The sequence below is a fragment of the Streptopelia decaocto genome (assembly GCF_964273445.1).
Source record: "Streptopelia decaocto genome assembly, chromosome: 2".
Lineage (NCBI taxonomy): Eukaryota > Metazoa > Chordata > Aves > Columbiformes > Columbidae > Streptopelia > Streptopelia decaocto.
Window position 1 is genome coordinate 128,066,465 of NC_138655.1, and position 20,454 is coordinate 128,086,918.

Consider the following 20,454-nt stretch of genomic DNA (forward strand, 5'->3'; position numbering starts at 1 on the left):
GCAGGTTTATCTCTGTCTCGCCGGGGCGGTTCTTTGCTCTGACAGCCGAGGGAAAGAAAAGGGATGCGGAGTGACTTCTGGGCGGAAAGTCTTGCTTGTAGAGTTGAAACTGGAGCACTGCCCTGGAAACGCTTCTTCATTAAAAATCTTTTCAAACACGCACATTCCCCGTCATCTACAAACACAGCTGTGAGTGTATAAGCATATTGGCTAGTACACGTGAGTCCGAGAATATGCATATATCTCCCTCCTATAAGTGACCCTTCCTACTACTACGATTTCCCTTCTTCAGTTTGCCCTTCTCGATGTGTCAGTCTCTGCCTTTAAACATGAGTCGGGAAAGAGAGTTTTTTTGGGGCGATCTCTGCAGAAGACGAATTTACTCATCTGAAGTAGCCCCTGCGCTCTGCTCTGAAAATAACATAACATAACATAATATAGTAATTGCAGGACTGTGTCTTCAGCACAAATTCGAGACTAGAGCACAGCCCACATCCTGGTCCCTATTCCAGCTGCCCCGTGAATCGGGCGTTTGTATTACCCTATGTGAGTGCTAGTTATTCTGGGTTGAACAAAAGTCTCCATCAGCTCGTGAAGGTGTGACACTGGTGGGAGCAATGAAAACGGCTCCTTGTGGGTTCACTGACTACTCACATGAAGGGCAAACTGTCTGCAGGAGCAAGTCGCCTTCGCCGGGAAAGGGACATTAGAGAGCGGCGGGGAGGATGGACAGGGAACACGGAGGGTAAGGATCGTGCGTGGGACGTCGCAGAGCCGCGGTCCCGCTGGTACTCGTGGGTACGCAGTCACGCAGACACACTTACACAAACACATACACACACGCAGATGCTCCGCGCTGCCCTGCCCACTCCAAGGACCCACAACGGGGCTATTCCCGTGATCGACCGGCGGGACTGCTCGTCGCCACCGGTGCTCGGAGGGATGGGCGCATTTCGCTTCTCCCTCCAGCTTTGCCCTGCCCGGCTGCCCCAGCTCAAGGATGCAGCTGAAGAAGCTCCACAAGTCACTTTTATTCTTATTCTTCTTTGGAAGGGGCGGAGGGGTGCAAGAAGTCCCACCACCCGAGACATTTAGCATAAAAACTAGCCGGTACACATACATACATTTCTGCTTGGGATGTTGGGACGGAGGAGAAATATTTTTGCTCTGTTAAAGGTGATTTTCACAGCTATGTCCTTTTCCAATACTCCGTCCGTGGTGATATGATCCGTCTCACCCTGCTGTAGAGAAAACAATACTAAATTTATTCTCTTTTCGTAGCTTTTCGAGTATCTGTCCTTCTTGTAGATTAAACGACCAGCTTCTGAAAAAAAAATCACAAGACTGTGAAAGAAATAAAACTGTAAGTCTATAAAGATGAAATGTAACGAGTATGTTGAATACATAACGCTGCTATATAACAGTTTCAATTAGTTGAGTAAGTCCTCTGTAACGTCTTGTAAAGGTGTAAGGACACGTTTACAGTATAAGTAACATAATGTTCTCAACTGTACGAGTTAATTATTTCCAGATTTTTTTTTTTTAGAAGTGAGTTTCACAAGTAAAGGCTCTGTCCGGGTATAAAACAACTGATGTATTTTTCCAACTTTAAATATATTGAGTTCATAATTAGAAGCGTAGGAGAGAGTGGACAGTTAAATAATTAGACTCGGGGATTTTAGAGGAAAAAAAAAAGAACAGCCTTTGTCTTTCGGGAAGGCGCGATTATGGCGACCGTGTCTCCTTCGCTAGCCTTTATCTCCATTCAATAGCAACAGTACACAAGGCAATAACGCCGCCTGGCACAGCCGAGCCATGTAAGGCCGTTGTGTGTAACCAGCGGCCGGGAGGAAGAGGCGAGCAGAGCTTTCCTCCCCTACAATTTATTAAATCCCTAGACATTTTGCAAAGATGCTTATTTCTTATTCTATGCCTCCAAACTTCCGGAAGCAAACAGAATAAAGTCTCAGGCGTGTCTCAAGGTCCGTGCACGACCCCAGCTCTCTGTTCCCCATCGCTACTTCTCTCCTCTCCCCACGGTGACCTCCGCTCTGCCCGTCCTCCCACAGGGAACCGTGGGGAGCGCGGCACCTTCCATCGTCGGTGGCTTTGGGGCAGAGCTCAAGAGGAAGCTGTCGATGTTCTTTTCGGTTCCCTCCTGCCGTGCCTCCAAGGCTGACTGTCCTTTTGCTCTCCGGTTTTGTGCTGTAAAAGTCGCCAGTATTTTGTTCCAGAGGATTTGAACTTGCACCCGCTCCCGACTGAAGACGAAATTTCATCCCTTCCCCTGTGAGACTGCTACTCACCTGGGCCCGTCTATTTCTAACCAGTCTCCCAAAATGAGCTGCCCTAGCCGGTCTCCCTCCTGCTCGTTTCCCTTAAGATTTCGCTAACACTCAATCATATATTAATTTTCTTTGGAGCGCTGTAAAGCCTCAGTGGGTCAAAGAAGATATTTAAATGAATAAAAAAAAAAAAAAAGAAGAATGGGATATTCTATGCTTAGGCCTTTCCTATAACCGAATCTGGGACCTAAAACTCTATACAAAAGGCTTGGCTTTACCTCCCTGCGCTCCACAGCTTCCAAGGCAAGCATGAGCCGAGGCTGAGCAGGGATCCACTGGCAAAAAACAACGCAAATATTAGTTGTCACTAATTTTGATTGGCAATAAAAAGGTCCACAAATCCCCCTCTCTCGTACGTGTTAACCCAAAGTTGTCTGATTTAAAACCAGATGCTGGCAGCTGGGCAAATAAAGACTTCCAGCGTTCCTTAAACATAGTTATATTATTTGTTAGGCTTTTTGGTTTGTGAGGAACCAAGCTCACTTTGGGTTCGTAGTGGGTTTTCGCATCGGGACCCGAGAGAAAGTCTGCAGAGGATTTTTTTATTCTTAAAGCAATCAACTGCAGCATAACTTTCCGCAGGAAAGGAGTCCTCATGAAGAAAGATTCAAACGTCCAGAATCGTTAGCCGAGTTCGAAGGAGAACATTGGAAATTTTAATTTTCTTTAAATTTTGTATACCCGTATAGATATATGCACACAGACATACAAGAAAACTTGTCCAGATTCCTGAATTATACACTAACATATCCCAAGAGAGTCAGAACGGTGCTTAACAGCGAGGAACGTTTTCCTAGTCCTGTGGAAAGTCTGTAGGTATCTGATAGAATTATAATCCCGGGAGCTTTGATTTTTGGGTTTGTTTTTCTCTTTTTTGATTTATTTTTTTAATAAGGTAACAGGAGCGACGAGTTTCTAATCTCTGTAGGTAAAAGCATATTTGCGCTTCTAAAGGTGAGAACACTGGGAACGTCTCTCTGACCTGCGACTGGGATCATATATTGTTCTAAAGTAGAAATGTCAGAGTAAAGTCATTCACCACCTGGACGTCCTTGACTTGGGATGATTAAAGTTTAATCCGAGGTGTGTGCTCAGCTTTACCGTGTTATTTAAACACATCAAAGGTCATAAAAGGATTCCAATTGCATGAGTCGTACACCGGAGAGCTTTCTCTGTAGAGAAATCCGTATTTTATCCTAGCCTAAACTCCAGAACGTTTTTAAAGGGGAAAGAAAAAAAAATTTTTTTTTTAATATATATATATATATATATATATATATATGACTGGATGATAGAGGTGGGGAAGGGATTTAATTTCTAAAAGGGGTAGAAGATTTCAAAGAGACTGAAGGGTCGGGTTCTAGGGGATACACCCGGGGAAGGACAGAGCCTCAATTATCACTAGCTGTGCAGACATCTAGTGGGAAACCCTCGCAATTGCACCTCGGCCTCCGCCCTGCAGGAAAGCTCTTACCCTGGCTTTTCGGACGCGTCGCTCCCCTCCTCTCTTCTGCTGGGCCCGCCGCGAAGCGCTGTCGCCGCCGCCCCCGCTGAGCCGCCCACCGAGGAGAGCGGAGCGGGGATGACGGCCCCCCCCTGCGGCGCGGCCCCCGCTCGCCTCCATTGGAGGCACCCGGTGCCCGTCCGGCCCGGCCCAACCCGGCCCCGCCCGAGCCCTGGCACGGCGAGACCGGCCCCCGGCCACCGTCAGCCCCACAACGGCGACCCCGCAACCCGCCGTGCTGCTCCGCCCGGTGCCTCACTCCGTTTGCCACGGGCGGTGCTCGAAATCCAGGCAAGGATATCCCCCTCCCCCCGCAGCCTCCCGGGTTCTGTTTACCGTCGCAAATACCTGATGGTTATCGCTGGCAGGGGACGGGAGCCGGCCCCGGCGCCCGTCGGAGACACCCGAGCAAGCCAGGACACGCGGGGCGCTGCGACCCGCCGCTCCCGGCGGGATGGCGGGCATCCGAGCTTTCCCGAAACGCTTTCTGCTCCTCGCTGTGTTACAGATCTCGGCGGGGCAGTAAGAAAAAGAGGGGGGGGAGGCTCGCGAAACCACACGGGAGAGCTCGGCTCCAGGCTTCCCCAGTGCCACGACAGATATGCGTCTTTATCTACCCCATGAGTTTTGGAGAGCGGACGGAGTATCCAGAGGAGGTGGGACAGAAGAGTGGGAGGTGTTGACCTTGAGTTTTGAAACATGTGTTGGCACCTGAGCGATCTACCATCCCGTAACGGGGGGGTCCCAGGCTGTCCCCATATAACAGGTGGCTTCTCCGTGGGCACAAAAGGCGTTTCCAAGCTGCAGTGGGACCCAGTCCCAGGGTTGCTCCTGTTTTGTGGAGAGTTGGGGAGATGAGTAGATATTTTCTAAATTGGGTAGTCCCCTCCCGTCCCATCTTTCTTCGTTTTCCAAGGAGTTCAAATTGCTTTCAGCTTCGTATCTGGTACTTACTGCTCTTCCAAACCACACGTTTTTCTCTGGGTTTCTTTTTACCAGTCAGGTTTTCCTTGTCGTTTTGTTCCTTCAGTGATCTCTACAGAGGCCACATTTGATTTCTACGCTAGGTATCAGAAATCTCATCGGATCCTAAAGACCATCATCCAGGTTTCTTTCCTTTTCCTCTCCCTTTTCCCTCAAGTCGCCGGTCACCTGCCGTTCCCAGAGACTTCCCTGGCTTGCAGGGATGCTCTTCACCTCGGAAAGCAAAACCACGGCTTTGGGTACTCAAAAAGAGGAAGAGACATCTTGCCATGAGCACACAAGTTTGAATTATTAGACTGTAAACTTCGTACCGTGATAAAAGCTTCAGCTGTGTTGTTCAATATTAAAGTTTTTGGCAAAAGCTTTTCTTTTTTTTTTTTACTTCCTTTAACCCCCCACCTCAGACCTACATTCCCCTCTCCCAGATTTCTGAGAAAATCTTTCATGTTTTGTTTTAATATCACATATATACGTTTCAGGTTTCTTAGCTGGTATACAAATAAGAACCGACATATGGCAGGAACATTTGATGTTTGCAAACGGGCAGAAGATACTTGCTAACTGATTTCCGCTGCGGAGTTATATGGGATTCTCTTTTTATACATAGGAAACGTTTATGTCAGCTGGGATATTCTTGCTCACAGATTTTAAGTTATTTAAAAAGTAGTGCAATCCATCACACACACAAACCGCCGATAAATGCAATTCGATCTTAATTCTCTGAGTGCGATAGTTGTATACATGACGTCGTCTTCCCTGCTAAAGTGTTTTTTTTTCTTTCACCACGGTCTTGCCATCCTACCGAAGATGAGAACTTGATTTAAAGCTAATTATGAAATGACGATTATTTGATTAGCTAGGTAGCGTTCAAACTTCCTAGGAACCTCAGCACAAACTTCTGACCTCTCATTTAGTGACCCCCAGGGTAGTTCACAGACCCGGAACCCCCCTCCCTCCAGCCTCCCGCTAAGCTTAATAGGTCAGACAAGCTCCCTCTCCTTTATTTGCCAAATATTTACATCACCCAAAGTGGTGATGACGTGTCTGTTCGTGCCTTCATCGCCTCATGGTGGAATTATTCCTTGCGGGTAAAACTTCCTGAGGGGTTATGGGAGCGGGAGCGGAGCGTTGCCTCAGCAGCAGGTGGGCTCCCGGGCCGAGGCTGCAGGACGTGCCGCAGCTCGCCCAGGGGGATCTCCCCAGCCCCTCTGAGGCAGCCGCCTTGTCCCGACACCTCTGGCCTGACCCGATCAACCTGGCCGGCTCCTCAGGGATGCGCACACAGGTTTCAGACCGGATCCGTGTCCACAGGGAGTACTGGTCTTCTCCAGGTAGAGTCCCTGGGCTGAGAACTTGTTGACCTGAAAACAGCGAGAGCTGGCGTCCGGTGGATATGGACACTTCTGCTGAGCGAAGGCACACCAGCCTTTATGTTTCCTTTGCAACACGACTTACGAGATGTAGCTTTATGCTGCATCCAGTTGTTTTTTTTTTTCCTTCTTCTTTTCTTTGTTTCTTTTTAGGGAGGCGGGGTGGCAGCGGGCTACGCCGGGAGATGACAGATGATTTGACATAGTCCCCACACTCGGCAAGAGAAATTGCAAAGAAATATGGTCTTGTGAAAGTGGATGACAATTGGTAATTACTGGCAGGCAGCGAGTATCTTCCCCACAATGGGAAGGAAGCGGCTCCGAGTGAAGATACTCGCTCGCTGGCACCGGGGCAGCTGCATCTGCAGGAAAGCGGCCTCGGGTTGCGTGCAAGGGGACGGGGGAATTTCTTCCTTTAGGTATCTTAGCTAGAAGACCAGGGGGCATGCTTGACTAGAGACTAACCTTTATTGTTTAGCCACTCATTATTTTGCATGTCACAGGGGTTGCTATGAAACCACTCCCTTTTCTCTGTGCCATTACTGGGACTAAATATACTTTGTCTCCCGGGACTTTGCGAATTGTCTTCCGAGCGTGGGAACCTTGGCGTGTGCCCTCAGCTCTGCTCCAGCCCCTTGGCACCAGCCTGGCTCCTTCTCCCCGGGTATCTTTCAGAAGACTCGCAGGGCTGTTTTTTGCTGGTCCCTGCTTGTCCCCCGTCCCTCTGGCCCTGGAGAGGATGGAAGAGTCTGTGCCCCCACATCCACTCCCCCGAGTGTGGCAGCGCAGGGTGGCAATGTCATGTGGTGCCCGTGATCTGAACGAGCGCCATCCTCAAGTACCCCAATCCGATGCACTCAGGTAGATGAAGTCCATATCCCAGAGGACAAGATCCAAGTCCAGGCATGGGCAGATGGGAACTACTGGAGCGCTGTGTCCGGGTTAATCAGGCACCCGCTCTGCTGCCGCCTTTCCTGATGAATCACGGGTCTCAAAAGAAGCGCTTTAACTTGATCTCAGAGTAAATAACATCTTGGAAATGCAGTCAGCTATCGCATATGTAAGAATGGGATTTAGCCTTCAACAGGGCCACATATGTAACTGCTTATCTAAAGAAGACATAAAATACAATAAGCTTTGGAAATATTCATGATTCAGCAAAAATAAAGTTATCAGCTAGTCTGCATTTGGCTGGTGTTATGTTTAAAGGAAAATACTGTATAATTCCTATTTAGAGAATGTGTTCACGGTATGGATAGAAAGACATTAGTTCCATCTAACATGAAGAGTAGCAAATGCCTCCTGTTATTAAAGACAGCACGTATTATATGTACCTGAGAAATGTACTCTAGGCGCTAGAAAACATTTTCTAGACTCCGGCTTTACTTTTTATTTTTTTTGTTTAACCAAATAAACTTTTAACAGAAATGCGTGTGTTTGGTGAAATGTAAAGTTAATTGGAGAACACGGGATCACATCACGGTATCGAGTAACTTTCTGCTGGGAGGTGGCTGGTGCTGAAAGCACCCACGACGTGTTCGGAGGGCGTTTAAGCAGTGCTGAGGACTCAGCCGAAGCCAGCTGGCTCTTTCTGCCCGAAACTGATCACGGATCCGTGCAGATGGTGGGTTTCTTCTCATGAAGCGTGTCCCCAGGGCTGTCCCTGTGGGGTTCCACCCACGCGAGAAGAAGGCTCTAGCCGAGCCAGAGGTGGGGTGCGCTTGTGGGTGGAGAAGGACTGATGAGAACCCCATTCTGTGGCCAAGGAGGGGCGGCACACATCTCCTCGCTGCAGCACGACCCTCAGCGGAGGAATGAACACAGCGTGTCGCAAGGCGGGAGGCACGTGCGTGGTCACACACACACCAGGTGGGGCGAGGGGACACGGAACTCATTTCAGGTGTGCGCTTCTGCTACCTGCGTGGGTGCGCGCTTCCCCACGACGCCCGCGGCCACGCGTCTCCTTTCTCACCTGCTCCTGGCAAAAAACCCTCTCCGCGCCCGCGGAGCAGAGCGCGCCAGCAAGGCAGATGAAATGAGCCAAGGAAGGGAAAACCAAAAACAAACAAACCCACCCAAAAGCGAGCTCGGGGGCTGGAAGGAGCGTGGGAAGGTCCCTGCAGCGGGACCCGCGGGCACCGAGCAGGCAGCCCGGCCTGGTGGCCCAGCACAGGTGTGCCCCGGGGCGGCTGCCGAGCCGCGGCCCAGCGCGGGGCGGGTGTGGAAGGCCCAGCCCGGGCCTGCGGGCCGGCAGCCCGGCGGCGGGCGGGCAGGGCGGGCCCGCGGGCACCGCGCCGGCGGGGCGGGAGCGCCGCGCCAGTCCCACAGCCACGCAGCCTGCGGGAGGAGCCAGCGAGGCAAGGGAGGGCACTCACGGGGCATCTCCAGCAGCCACTCCTGCCCCCCTCTCCATCAGCTCTCGTAGACTTGCAGGGGTTTGCCAGATGTAGCGTGTTAGGGTCTTCCCCCTCCCCCCTTTTTGTTTTCTCCTCTCCACAGGGAGGATCTCCACTCGTGGCTCAGGTAACTTCTAGTTAGAGACACCCTCCCCTCCCATCAGTGCGGTGAGTCTCCTCTTAAGACATTTCTTAAGACAGCCGAGATTAGAGCCCCGGTTATGTACAGTCTCATGTAAGCAAAGGGCTTGAAAAATGAGGAAAAAGAGCTGTTACACAGACATTAAAGATAAACTGCCTCCATCGAAACCACTTCTGAAAGGGAACCCAAAAACCCTCTTGGAGAATGTACTCAAACAGCTGTCTTCCAGTAAAGGCAAACATGTCCAGTGTTTCCTGTTTTTTTTTTCTCCTTTTTTTTTTTTTTTTTTTTTTCTCTAGATACTGCACACAGGCGTCTTTAGCACTGAGAGCCCTATTGTTTCCCTAGGTGAAGATACAGCTTTGGATTTAAGAAAGAAAAAGATCCTACAACTTGTTGCAAAAAGCAGCCGCGTCCACTCCTGCCCCTGAGCCCTCCTGGTCGGACGCTGTGTAAATGTCACGCTATTGCAGGAAGGTTATGGTGAGAAGGGCTTTATGGAAGCGCTTTCTCTAGCGTTGTAAAGAAAATAGCAACTTCGCCTTCTTTCCTCCCACAGCTTTTCAAAGAGAAATAAAACAGCACAAAGTGGGCCTGAAGCTCAGGAAGAACTTTTTTTTTCTTTCCCTAATGAAAAAGGTGGAGGGATAAGTTTAATTGTAATCAGGCTGCAACAATACACCATGTGATCATGTGGTAGCAATTATTACAAGCTCCCAGCAGAAATTGAAGGGATATGCCATTGAAGCTCGCTGTACCCTGCCTTTATTTTTTTTTGTCCCCCCAAATTGGGACCTACTGGTAGATAAGGTGAGAAATTAATTTAACCTCAAAACGCTAAATCCGGAAAATCGGAGGATAATCACAACAAAATCAAGGACGATGAACCTGAGTACCATTTTGTTATTTGTTGCTGCTAAACATGTGTGCCTTCATGCTAGAACATTTTCAACTGGAAGATGTAACCAACCTGATAAACTACTGCGGTGTACTACAGTGCCTGGCCTCCTCACTTATCAGAATTTACTAAGAGTAAAATAAAAACTTTATCAGCTCCCTTTGTATAAGTAAGCAGGACTGATTGCGAGGAAATTCGTCTCACTTTGCATGGCAAAATTAATTGAAATTGTAGGGGGGAACTTTATCAGTGTTCAAGCAGCCTGTGGCTGACGAGAGCCTACAAGGGCTTCTCTTCATCGCTGCATTTGCACGACAGTTTAAGTAAAATATTTTCTGCTGACTACCAACAAGTAACGACAGACTTCTGCTGCCTTCACCCGCCAAATACAAACAGAAAGCTACCGCACCCCTCCTGGAAATAAGCTTGAGAAAATATTACAGAGAAAAAAAATTAGAAAGAAAGAGAAAGAAAGAAAGAACCAAACAACCAAAAAAATCAGAAAAGAGACCTTGTCCAGGAGACAGAGATCAGGATCATTCCCATTTTCACTTTAATCACATTAAATACCCCAGCGTCTTTTCTAGAGCTGAAAATAAGAAAACAAACAAATAAACAAACAAACAGGAAAACAAACAAACAAAACAAAACAGAGTGTAGCGATCTTCTGAGAGTTCTCTCCATAAAGTCTAGTCCATGTCACACATTTCGGGTGAAAGCAATTACATTATTTTCGAGCACACCTTATTTATAGGAGGTGGCCGTTTGAAAGTTTGGGTAGACTGAAATAGATAGGTCCGTACATAGTGTGCAACGGAGGATTTTCAGATCGCCTTTTATACCTGAGAGAAATCTTCTCGGACTTTTCCCCTTCTGCATTTGCTTTTTCGAATTCTTATTCTGTAATTATCTCAGCCCCCCCAGCACGCAGTGGGAGGGAGAGAGTTAAGATGTCCTGCGAACCCCGCTCGTAAAGCTGCTTACTTCCATTAGAAACACATGAATATCCTGAAATACAAAGTGTCTTTAAAACGGACTCAGAAATGTTTATCTCAATCCTTGATGCTTTAGAAATTGTGGAAGAAAACAGCGGTGACAGTACTGCTCCAAATTAACCTTCTGGCAGGTAAATTTCATTTGCTCGTGAAAATCAAATTCGATTAAGGCTCTTGCCCCTGCTATCACTTTAGTCCCGTATCTTCCAAGACTCTTGGGCTGTGCAAGATGGATATTATTATTAATAACTAAGATCACCCTCTAGCCCCTCCATTATCAGCTAAGATATTTTAGCGGGTTTAGAGGGATTTAACTCTGTGGCAAACATATATGTACAACACTCAGCCACGGAGTTGGTTTTTTATTTCGTGTTCATTAATTAGCTCGAAGCAGTGGATGAAAAAGTAAGAGTGGATTACCCTGGGCGACGGGTTTTTTTTCTGTATTTGTATGACTGTGATTATCCTACAAGGAATCCGAATTCCTCTCGGTCGGGCATTCCCGCGCAGTGCTCCGGAGAGTGCCTCTTTGTGTTATCACACAAAGTCTGGCTTGGAAAAAAAGCCTTCTAGGTACTCTGCCGACAAACTCCGTATTTGCAAAACCTGACATTCAGCTGAAAGGACTTTTGGTTTCCCTAAGAAAATATAAATTTTAAGGCCTCTTCGGTAAAACAAGTGGCCGTATTCCTATCACATGGGGACATTTACAAGTAATTTACACTTTCTCGTTTAAGGCCAAAATCCTACAGTCCTCACTGCGGCAAGACTACCTTTGGTTTCCTGGTGTCAGGAGCACATAGTTACTTAGTTCAAAGCACTTGTAAGGGCCAAATTCTGCCCTTGCTTACACCTGCAGAGTGGGCTAAATGCATCTGATCACTCTCAGTGCAGCCAAGAGAAGCAAATGCCACGAAAGGATTTTATAATACCTGAAATGGGCATGGCCGTGCATTGCAAGGGGTGACTGTCCCCGAACAGGGAAACCAGACAGAAACTGCCTAGCTCTGAAAGGCTTCAACACGTTTTTAAATCCTCCTACTGAACATGGTTGTTCATCCTCTTGCTCCCCAAGGAATTAATACTCGTTTTAGGGGAAACGATTTAATAGACGTGTTTCTCTCAAAAATATTTTACATGCTATATAAATGCAAAGCAATTTGGAGGTTTGCATCAAATCTCTTAGAAAATGTTGTGGCTCTACTATACGTTTGGATTTGCTGTATCCTATGTTTATTTCCCATGAAAGAGACAAAAAACTTGGAAGAAGCTTCGACTGGTCTGTCGGTCGCGTGCATGGAAGCATTCAATTAGCAAGTTAATTTTCCAAAAAGAAGCTTTTGTAGAGCTTGCCCAAGCGAATCAGTGGCGCTGAGTAAACTCTTTCTCAGGTTTGGTTAATTTATCTACCGCATCCCAACCCTTACACTGTAGAAAATAAAAGCTCCTCCACAATTGGTAAGGAGCAGGAGGGGTAAGCTCGGGCATATTTTTATCGCTGGTGTTCATTACAGGGTCCATGATTTCCGAAGACCATCTGTTCTGCTCGATGCCTTCAGCCCTCACGGTTCCTTTCTAATATCTAATCGGAGATACCTATTAAGGCAGGAAGCTGGGGAATGAAAACTGGGTATTGGGGCGGAGGGAGAGAAAATAGTTGACGAGGTTTTCCTCCTCTCTCGATGTCGATAGTTCGTTAAATTCAGTCAAACTCGGAAAGCAAAACAAAGGCGTAAAGTCGCGTGTCCGGTAATAACTATTTTTCTGCTGCTGCATACGCACCCTTGCAGATGCCATTTTGCCTATTTTGAGGAAACGGTCCCATTCTCTGATTCCACCCACATCATGGCAAACAGGGGAAGGGGATAGTTGTATCACTGCTCTTATCAGCAGTGAAAAGCACGGCCCTCTTCCCTCATGATTAAACAGAGCTCTAGAGCGAGAGAGAGATGGAGAGAAGGGAGAAAAGAGAGCTCTTTAATCTGATCTCCCTTTCGCACACAGGGCTGGAACAGCCCCAAGCGGGTAAACAAAACAAAAAAACAACCAGCAAAAACTCAGCCGACCGGATACACGCCCCCCCGCCTCCCCTCTTTTGCTCCCCTCCCAACCTTCCACCACTTGTATAGTTTGTACTGGAGCTGAAATCTATAGTTTCACATGGCTTCTCCCTCCTTATGGAAAGGGGTTTGAAAAGTAGATGCATGGCAGCGAGAAACGCTCCACGGCTGAGGGAGAGTTTGGAGAGAGGAGCCGACCGGGGAGGGGGGGAGAGGTGAGCTGGGGAGATTAGTGGCCTCATGGCTACCCGCTTTTTAACAAATCAGACAGATCTTCGGACTGTGAATGACAGTTCTCACATTGGCTAGACTGCAACTTTCAACTTGACCTTGGCCTCTAGCCGTGTCTAACCCGTATGTAAAACAGAGCTGCCCCATAGAGCTGCTTTCCCTTCCCCCTTCTCCCCCCCACCCCGCCTCGCTGCAATGCGATTTTCAGAAGCAGCCACGAGAAACTAGAGGGAAACAAATCGACCCAATTCATGCCAGTCAAGCAATGTTTGGCCGGGGGAATCTACAGGTTTCAAAACTGGAGCTTGAAAGAAAAGGAAAAATATGCGGGGAATAAATATTTGCTTTTGGGCATGAGGAAGAATGCGGAAAAGAGTATGCGAAGTCAAAATGGGAACTCTTTATTGGCTACAACGAAGGAAAAAAGCGGGTAAAATGTTGCCAAATTATCAGGGGAATGACAGCGACTTCAGGTATCCCAACCCATCGCACGGAAAAAAGCACCTTGAAAAAAATCCATGGGCGCCAAAAGGCTGTTTCTCATGGTTGGCAGCTCTGCGCTAGGCAAGGAAAAGCCTGCTCGGTAACAATGTACGTCCCGGGACTGCTCTGCGCTTGTAGCCATGCGGGCAAAACAATGCTACAACGTCAATAGGAAGCACAATAGGATAATAAATACGCCGAGCTGTCAGGCGCAAAACAAAGCAACATGCAATTGCAAAAAAAAAAAAAAAAATTAGTTTTCAGGATGGGAGTATTTGGGGCTGTTTTGTCCACAGGCGTGAGGGCTGAGCGCTGTTAACGATGAAGACGAACGCTGCTTTAGGTCAAGTTTATTGATAGAGCGTTTTGAGCTCAAGGTTGTGCGCGAATAGCTGAATGCTGGAGGGAAACGCATCCGCGCCGCTGAGAGGTGCGTGGAATATTAAAAATGTAAATTATTTTGCCCAGTGAAAAATTATAACATTTATCATTAAAAGGGAATACGATTGTTTTTCCTAGCTTTCACTTGCAGAGAGGTAAAACCTTAAAAAAAAAAAAACAAAAAACAAAAAACGAACAACAACAAAAACAGCCAAAAAAACATTTCTCAGCACAAAAAAGCACCGTGGGTCCATATGCACACTATAAAAGCCAACGTGATATCAACGTGATATTTTACAGCCAAAGAAGATTCAAGACGAATTGTAGGCCCCGGGGTTTACTATTATAGCAACAAATAATACAGCCGAATCGCGATGGAGATCCGATTAACCGTCCCGCTCCCCGAGCCTATCCTGAAAGGTAATAACAAATAAAATCGGGATTTCCTGATCTTTTCCTCTTATCTGACTCCTGAGGCTTTGTGGCGAGAGGAGCGAGATGGGTCTTGGGCTTTCAACGGGCAGGAAGGAAGGAGGAAAACACCCAGAAAGGACCCCGTGAGACTCCTCTTCGAGACCTTTATCAGGCCCGGCAGCTTGCAGCGGGCTCCCCGCGCCACCCGGCCGGGGCCCCGCCAGCGCTCCCCGGGGAGAGGCGGCGGTTCAAACCGGGGGAGGAAGAGGGTCAAGGGGGTGCGGCTTATCTCTCCCCGGAGATGAGGGGAGGCCTCCGAGACTTCCGTGGCGCTCGGGGCCCGAGGAAAGCGGCGCAGAGGAGAAATCAGGCGGGGTGCTGGGGGGGAGCCCCGCACCTCGGGGAACGCGCCGCGGCAACAACGGGACCAAAATGCTCACGTCTCGGTGGCGAGGGGAGGGAGGGCCGGAGGGAGGAAGGAGAGAGGAGGGAGGAGAGAGGGAGAGAGGGCGAACGGGCGGCCCCCCCGCAGCGCCCGCGCCCCGCGCGGCGGCGGCAGGACTGCGCCGTGCCCGCGCCCGTGCCCGCGCCCCCGGGCCGGGACCCGGCCCCGCGCGGTTATTGCATTATTTAATTATCTCCACTTTATTCCTTCAGATGTTTATCAGCTGCTTTGCATATCACGTGGGGGCGGGCGGCCCAATGAGGGCCGGCCTGGCGCGACACTGGCGCGTCAGCCTTGGTCAAGTCCCGGAGGTTGAGTATCTCTTTTTTCAGTCTTTGGGGCTTTTAAAAAAGAGCCACTAGTCTCAATGCGGAGCGGGCTATGACAGCCTCCGTGCTCCTCCACCCCCGCTGGATCGAGCCCGTCATGTTCCTCTACGACAACAGCCTGGATGAGATCAATAAGAACATGGACGGGTTTCACGCCGGCAGCAACTTCGCGGCGGCGGCGGCGGCCAACCCCTGCCGCAACCTGATGGCTCACCCCGCTCCCCTGGCCGCCCCCAGCGCCGCCGCCTACACCTCCAGCGAAGCCCCCGCCGCCGGCATGGCCGAGCCTGCTGTCAAGCAGTGCAGCCCCTGCTCCGCCGCCGTGCAGAGCTCCTCCGGCGCCGCTCTGCCCTACGGCTACTTCAGCAGCGGCTACTACCCTTGCCGCATGACCCACCACAACGCCATCAAGTCCTGCGCCCAGCCCGCCTCCACCTTCGCCGACAAGTATATGGACACCTCAGTCTCCGGCGAGGAGTTCACGTCGCGGGCCAAGGAATTCGCCTTCTACCAGGGCTACGCCGCCGGCCCCTACCAGCCGGTGCCTGGCTATCTGGATATGCCCGTGGTGCCCGCCATCGGCGGCCCCGGCGAGCCGCGCCACGACCCCCTGCTCCCTATGGACAGCTATCAGCCTTGGACCATCACCAATGGGTGGAACGGGCAAGTGTACTGCCCCAAGGAGCAGAGCCAGCCGCCTCACCTCTGGAAATCCACCCTCCCGGGTAATACACCTGCATGGCTTCCCCTGCCACCCCCCGCCCCTCCCCCGCTCGCCCCTCCCGAGTATCCCGCCGGCAAAGCTCCGAGATCACCCCCGGCCTGACCCTTCCCTGCCCCTCCTGCGCTCCTCAGCCTCATCCCGCTCCGTCCCGCACATGCCCCGGTGCCGCCCCCTGCCCCCCGCCGGCTCACGGCGCATCCCGTCTCGTCCGCCCGACACTGGGGCAGAAAACAGTTGAAAAGGGCCGGGGGAAGGTCTGCGGTATTATTTTCCATAAACCCCGCAGCACGCAGTTTGAGTAAATCTCTGCAGCCCCGCGCGATTCTTCCGGGGGTCCCTCGCCGTACTCAGTGGGGTTTGTTATTATTTGTCTGTCTGACAGAAGCGAGCCTTTCCCTGTCTAAAAGCTGTCTGCTTCGGCCAGGAAAGGACGAATCCTAAATGCTGAGCCGGGCTTTAGTAGCTAAGCTGGAGCGGGGTAGGCGGAGGAGTGCGCTGTAACTCTAACCCCTGTACACTTGAAGATGTCCTAAGCGGTTCGAGCGATTTTCTAATGTTTGCCTGCATGGTTTTTCTGTTCCAGACGTCGTTTCACACCCGTCTGATGCGAACTCGTACAGACGTGGGAGAAAGAAAAGGGTGCCTTACACAAAGGTCCAGTTAAAAGAACTCGAAAGGGAATATGCTACAAATAAATTCATAACCAAAGACAAACGGAGGAGGATATCGGCAACTACAAATCTGTCAGAGAGACAGGTCACAATCTGGTTCCAAAACAGAAGGGTCAAAGAGAAAAAAGTGATCAACAAATTGAAGACTACCAGTTAATGGATTAAAAATGGAGAAGCATCAACTCAAAAGTTTCAGAACTTTTTTTCATGTTCAGATTAAAATAATTATTAATAATAATTAAAAAGATAAAAGACAATGAACCTCTTCCTTCAGAACAAGAGATCTGTATCTTTGGAATTATAGCTTCTTTTTTTCTTTTTCTTTCTTATTTTTTAATATTGCTGTAGCAAAATGGTTAAAACTGACAGTTCTCCTGAAATCCCGAGTAGCCAGTCAGTATCACTGACAGACTGTAAAGCCCGCATGCCCAGCCCCAAGAGACAAAATTTCAATTAAGACACACGATTTTCTGATAAACTTGTGTTTCTACAACCTCACTATTTGAGAAGACTCTTCGTGGCCACGGTGCAAGAGCTGATTAAAGTGAGAAGGTCGATGTGGACACATAAGATGTTTTTCTTCCATTGCAATCCAAACTGTATGTTGAATGACTGCTCAGGTAAACCATAGTGAAAAAAGTACAATTACTGTATGTGTTTAAGCAATGCATTTAATGTCAGAAAGTAATAATAGACCTCGAAGGTACTGAATAAGGATTTCAGAGACATCAGTAATGAAGGAAGCTCTGTGGAGGATCTATCTTGATAGTAAATTTAAAACATCGCAAACTAGGGGGGATAGAAAGGAAAATATTAGCTTGGAGATGGCTTTTGATTTTAGTTTTTATTTGCAAAATATTATTTCTTGTCATCTGAACTGAGGGTTTTTTGTTGTTTATTTTTTCTCCTGCAGACCGTAAAATAGATACTTTTCAAAGGACTTTGTCTATCTTAAATCTCAAATAATCTTCAAGAATTAATATTCTGAGTCCCTGGAAATTTTAAAGTATTTGACTCTGGGTGGATACAAAACCACGAACATTGGCATTTCTTTACAGTTAAAAGAAAAAAAAAAGGGGGGGGGGGAAGGAAAAAATATAAAACCCCCACACCTTCCTGGAAAAAATATCCAAGAACTTTGAACTGAAACACATTCTTCCCCAGAAGTATTTTGATTTATATAATCTATATTTTGATCTATAAGTAATTAGTCGTTTTTCCTGTTTATTGTCTGTTATGAGGCCGCAGTAGAACCTTTAGGGATTCTTCTTACAGCACCTTTTAATCCAATCAGTTATTTCAACCAGCACATTATTTTGTTTTTATTCACTATAAGAAGCTATCTTGTAAATAATAATTAAAAAAAAAATCAGCGCACTGTGAAAATGTACTTGTGCACCCTCCTTTTTTTTTTATATTTCTACTGAAAAATGAAAAACCAAGGCGTGTAGATAGGTATAGTAGTATTAATACTGTTAATAAAATAGTCACTGTAATAAAATCTGAAGGAAATACTCTTTATTTTTCCACACCTACGTGCATCTCATAAGAAAAATATAATGCCTCTGTCTTGTAATACTGTTGTCTTCCGTTATGTAGCTTATAGATATATATATATGGTGGGTTTTTTTTTTTTTTCTGGACGGTGTTTGTCTGTGGGCAGGCATGCCTGATAACCAGCATTCCTAAACTATAAATGTTTTGGTAATGTTAAACAGTGTTTTTGCAGCGGGGCTGGGGGCCACGGGGAGGAAGAGCAGGATGATACCAGTGCAGCGCTGCAGCCCTCACTAGCAAATGGAGCCCAGCAGCCGGCCCCCGGGATGGGGGGACGCTGCCCAGCCTGGCGATGCCTCGGCGGGAAGGTGGGGGGTGGGCTGCGTGGCGATGACAGGACGGGGAAGGCCTGAAACCTTGACCTTGAGGGGGAAAAAAAAAAAGAGCCGATTTGTGACCTTGACTTTTGACAGCTCCCCGCGCCGGCGGCATCCACGGGCTGACAGCGCCACCTCGTGGTCGACGACGCGCCTGCACCTAACTGCACGCACATCCTCCCCGCGGGTGGGAGCGCACACGCGTGGGATCCTTGCCACCGCGCGCGGACGTGCTGCTCCACGAGGCCGCATATTCTTATCTATCTATATATATATGTATAGTATATCTGAGCTTGCAAGGCAGAACGCGCAGCAGGTTGTGCTCCAACTGTCGCTCTGGAGGTGGCTGAAAGCCGGGAGAGACGAGTATGGGCTGTGGGTGAAAATTGGTGTTCAGCTGGTGCTCGGCTGCGGGATGCCGGTGTCCGACTAGGGGATGGAAGTGCGGTGCGAGGAGCCGCCGGCCGACCGGTGTTGTGAGTGGCGGGCGAGTTTGGTCAGGCACAAAGAGAGGTTTGCTTTCGCCGCCTCTCTCCTGCGGTGGTCTGCAGCTCTAATTAGAGCTATTGGGGGACCTTTACGGTAAATTTAGAGGGTATCATATACCGCGCTAACTGTGCGCTTCTAGCCTTACATTTCTGAAATTCAAAAGGACCCACCCCTGCAGGGATCAGCGCAGAGCGCTTTCTGACCCTCAGATCTGACTGTAACGCATTCGTGCAATAACTTACATGAAAAGTACCTGCAAGAGAGGGATCTGTTTTCCAGGAGGCTGTTGTGTCGGGGGCTTTGGGCTCTGTGCGGGCTTTTAGCCTTCCCGCGGTGTGCGGGCACTTTATCTTCCAGCCTCTCGCAGCTTTCGAGGCCGCGGAGCGCTGTGGTTTCTCAGGCGGAGCGTGGGAATACCGGCCTCGTCCCTTCGCAGGCCGGTCAGAGACTTTATGAACGAGATTTTCCTCGTCCCGTCGCGAAAATAGCCAGGGAGAGGTACATAAGTGGCAGTCGGTTTCCAGGCCGTGCGGTCGTTGTTATGCTTTGGTGTCCCTGTGAGGTGACCGGGGGCAGCCGCTGTGACAAGGACCTGGCCTGTCCGAGGCCTGCGGCACCGTGCAAAGGACCAAGGGGAAAGACCCACGGGCGCAACACCGCCCGAGAGGACAATAACCATCCCCGGCGAGCAGGGCCTTGATCTGCCTACGGTCGAGGGGAGCTGGGTGGGACTCCCCTTGCCTCTGAGGAGCCAGCAGCCTCCACGACCCCCGCAGCATCCCCGCGACCTGACATTTTCAGCGGAGATGGAACAGGCAGCAAACCCCCGCGCTGGGGCTGCCGGAGGCGCGGGCAGCTGTTTCTCCCTGTTGCACCCTGCGCGGAGGCTGAGGACTGGCTACGGAGGCCGTTTCTAACTGACGGTACCTGCCGTCCGCGGGCAGATAACCACCGGTTTGCCTCGGCTGCGGACACCGGACAGCCGTCTCACTGCCACGCTTTCTCCGGAAGGAGCTGCGTTGCCTGGAGAAAGACACTTGTGAATTACACTTGTTCTCGCTCCGAGTTAGTAACTGTATTTATTCCGTTATATTTCGCAACTTGTATCATTATTCCGCAAATTACATGTGCTGCAGGTCGGAGATTAGTGTCATAGGAAGGATTCGAGTTCTCTGTATTTTAGGCAGGATCTTCTATTTTCACACCATGGCCAAGAGCGCTATATAATTCAAGGGGCACCTTGGAAGAAATCCATAGCGAGAACATGGCCGACATTAGTAAAATAACAGATTTTTTTTTTTTTTAAAGTAACTTATAATCGGAGCTAGCGTTTCAATATTATGTTTTTACACTGAACTACCTACCGTTCAAATCTGTTAAGCATTTCTGGACTGACTGTGGATTAGCGAATTTAAATTCCCACTACTGTTCAAATAGCTCTGCCGCATATATATTTCACAGAGTAAAAAGGGGAGCGCTTGACTGGCGATCGCTGGCAGGAGTAAGGTGACATTTTGGATCGGACCCCTGCTACCATGTAAATCAGTGTCGAGGATCTCGCAGGCTTCAGCAGGAGGAGCAAGGTCGCGTTTCCCGGCCCTGAAGCGGAGAGCCCCATCGGAGGAGCAGGAGCTCCCACACTCCGATGGGGTGACTCCCCCGGACACCCAGGCCTGCAGCGGCCGCGGCTGCGGCTCCGCGCCCGGTCCCGCGGGGCCG

At 49.2% G+C, this 20,454-nt stretch overlaps 1 protein-coding gene across 1 annotated transcript; it reads left to right on the forward strand.

The window, feature by feature from the left end:
* Positions 1–15,029: 15,029 nt before the first annotated feature.
* On the forward strand, positions 15,030–16,529 carry HOXA13 (homeobox A13; the record flags this gene model as incomplete). Its single annotated transcript, XM_082045801.1, has 2 exons — positions 15,030–15,702; positions 16,285–16,529. 2 exons carry the CDS (start codon positions 15,030–15,032, stop codon positions 16,527–16,529), a joined length of 918 nt encoding a protein of 305 aa, XP_081901927.1.
* Positions 16,530–20,454: the final 3,925 nt, after the last annotated feature.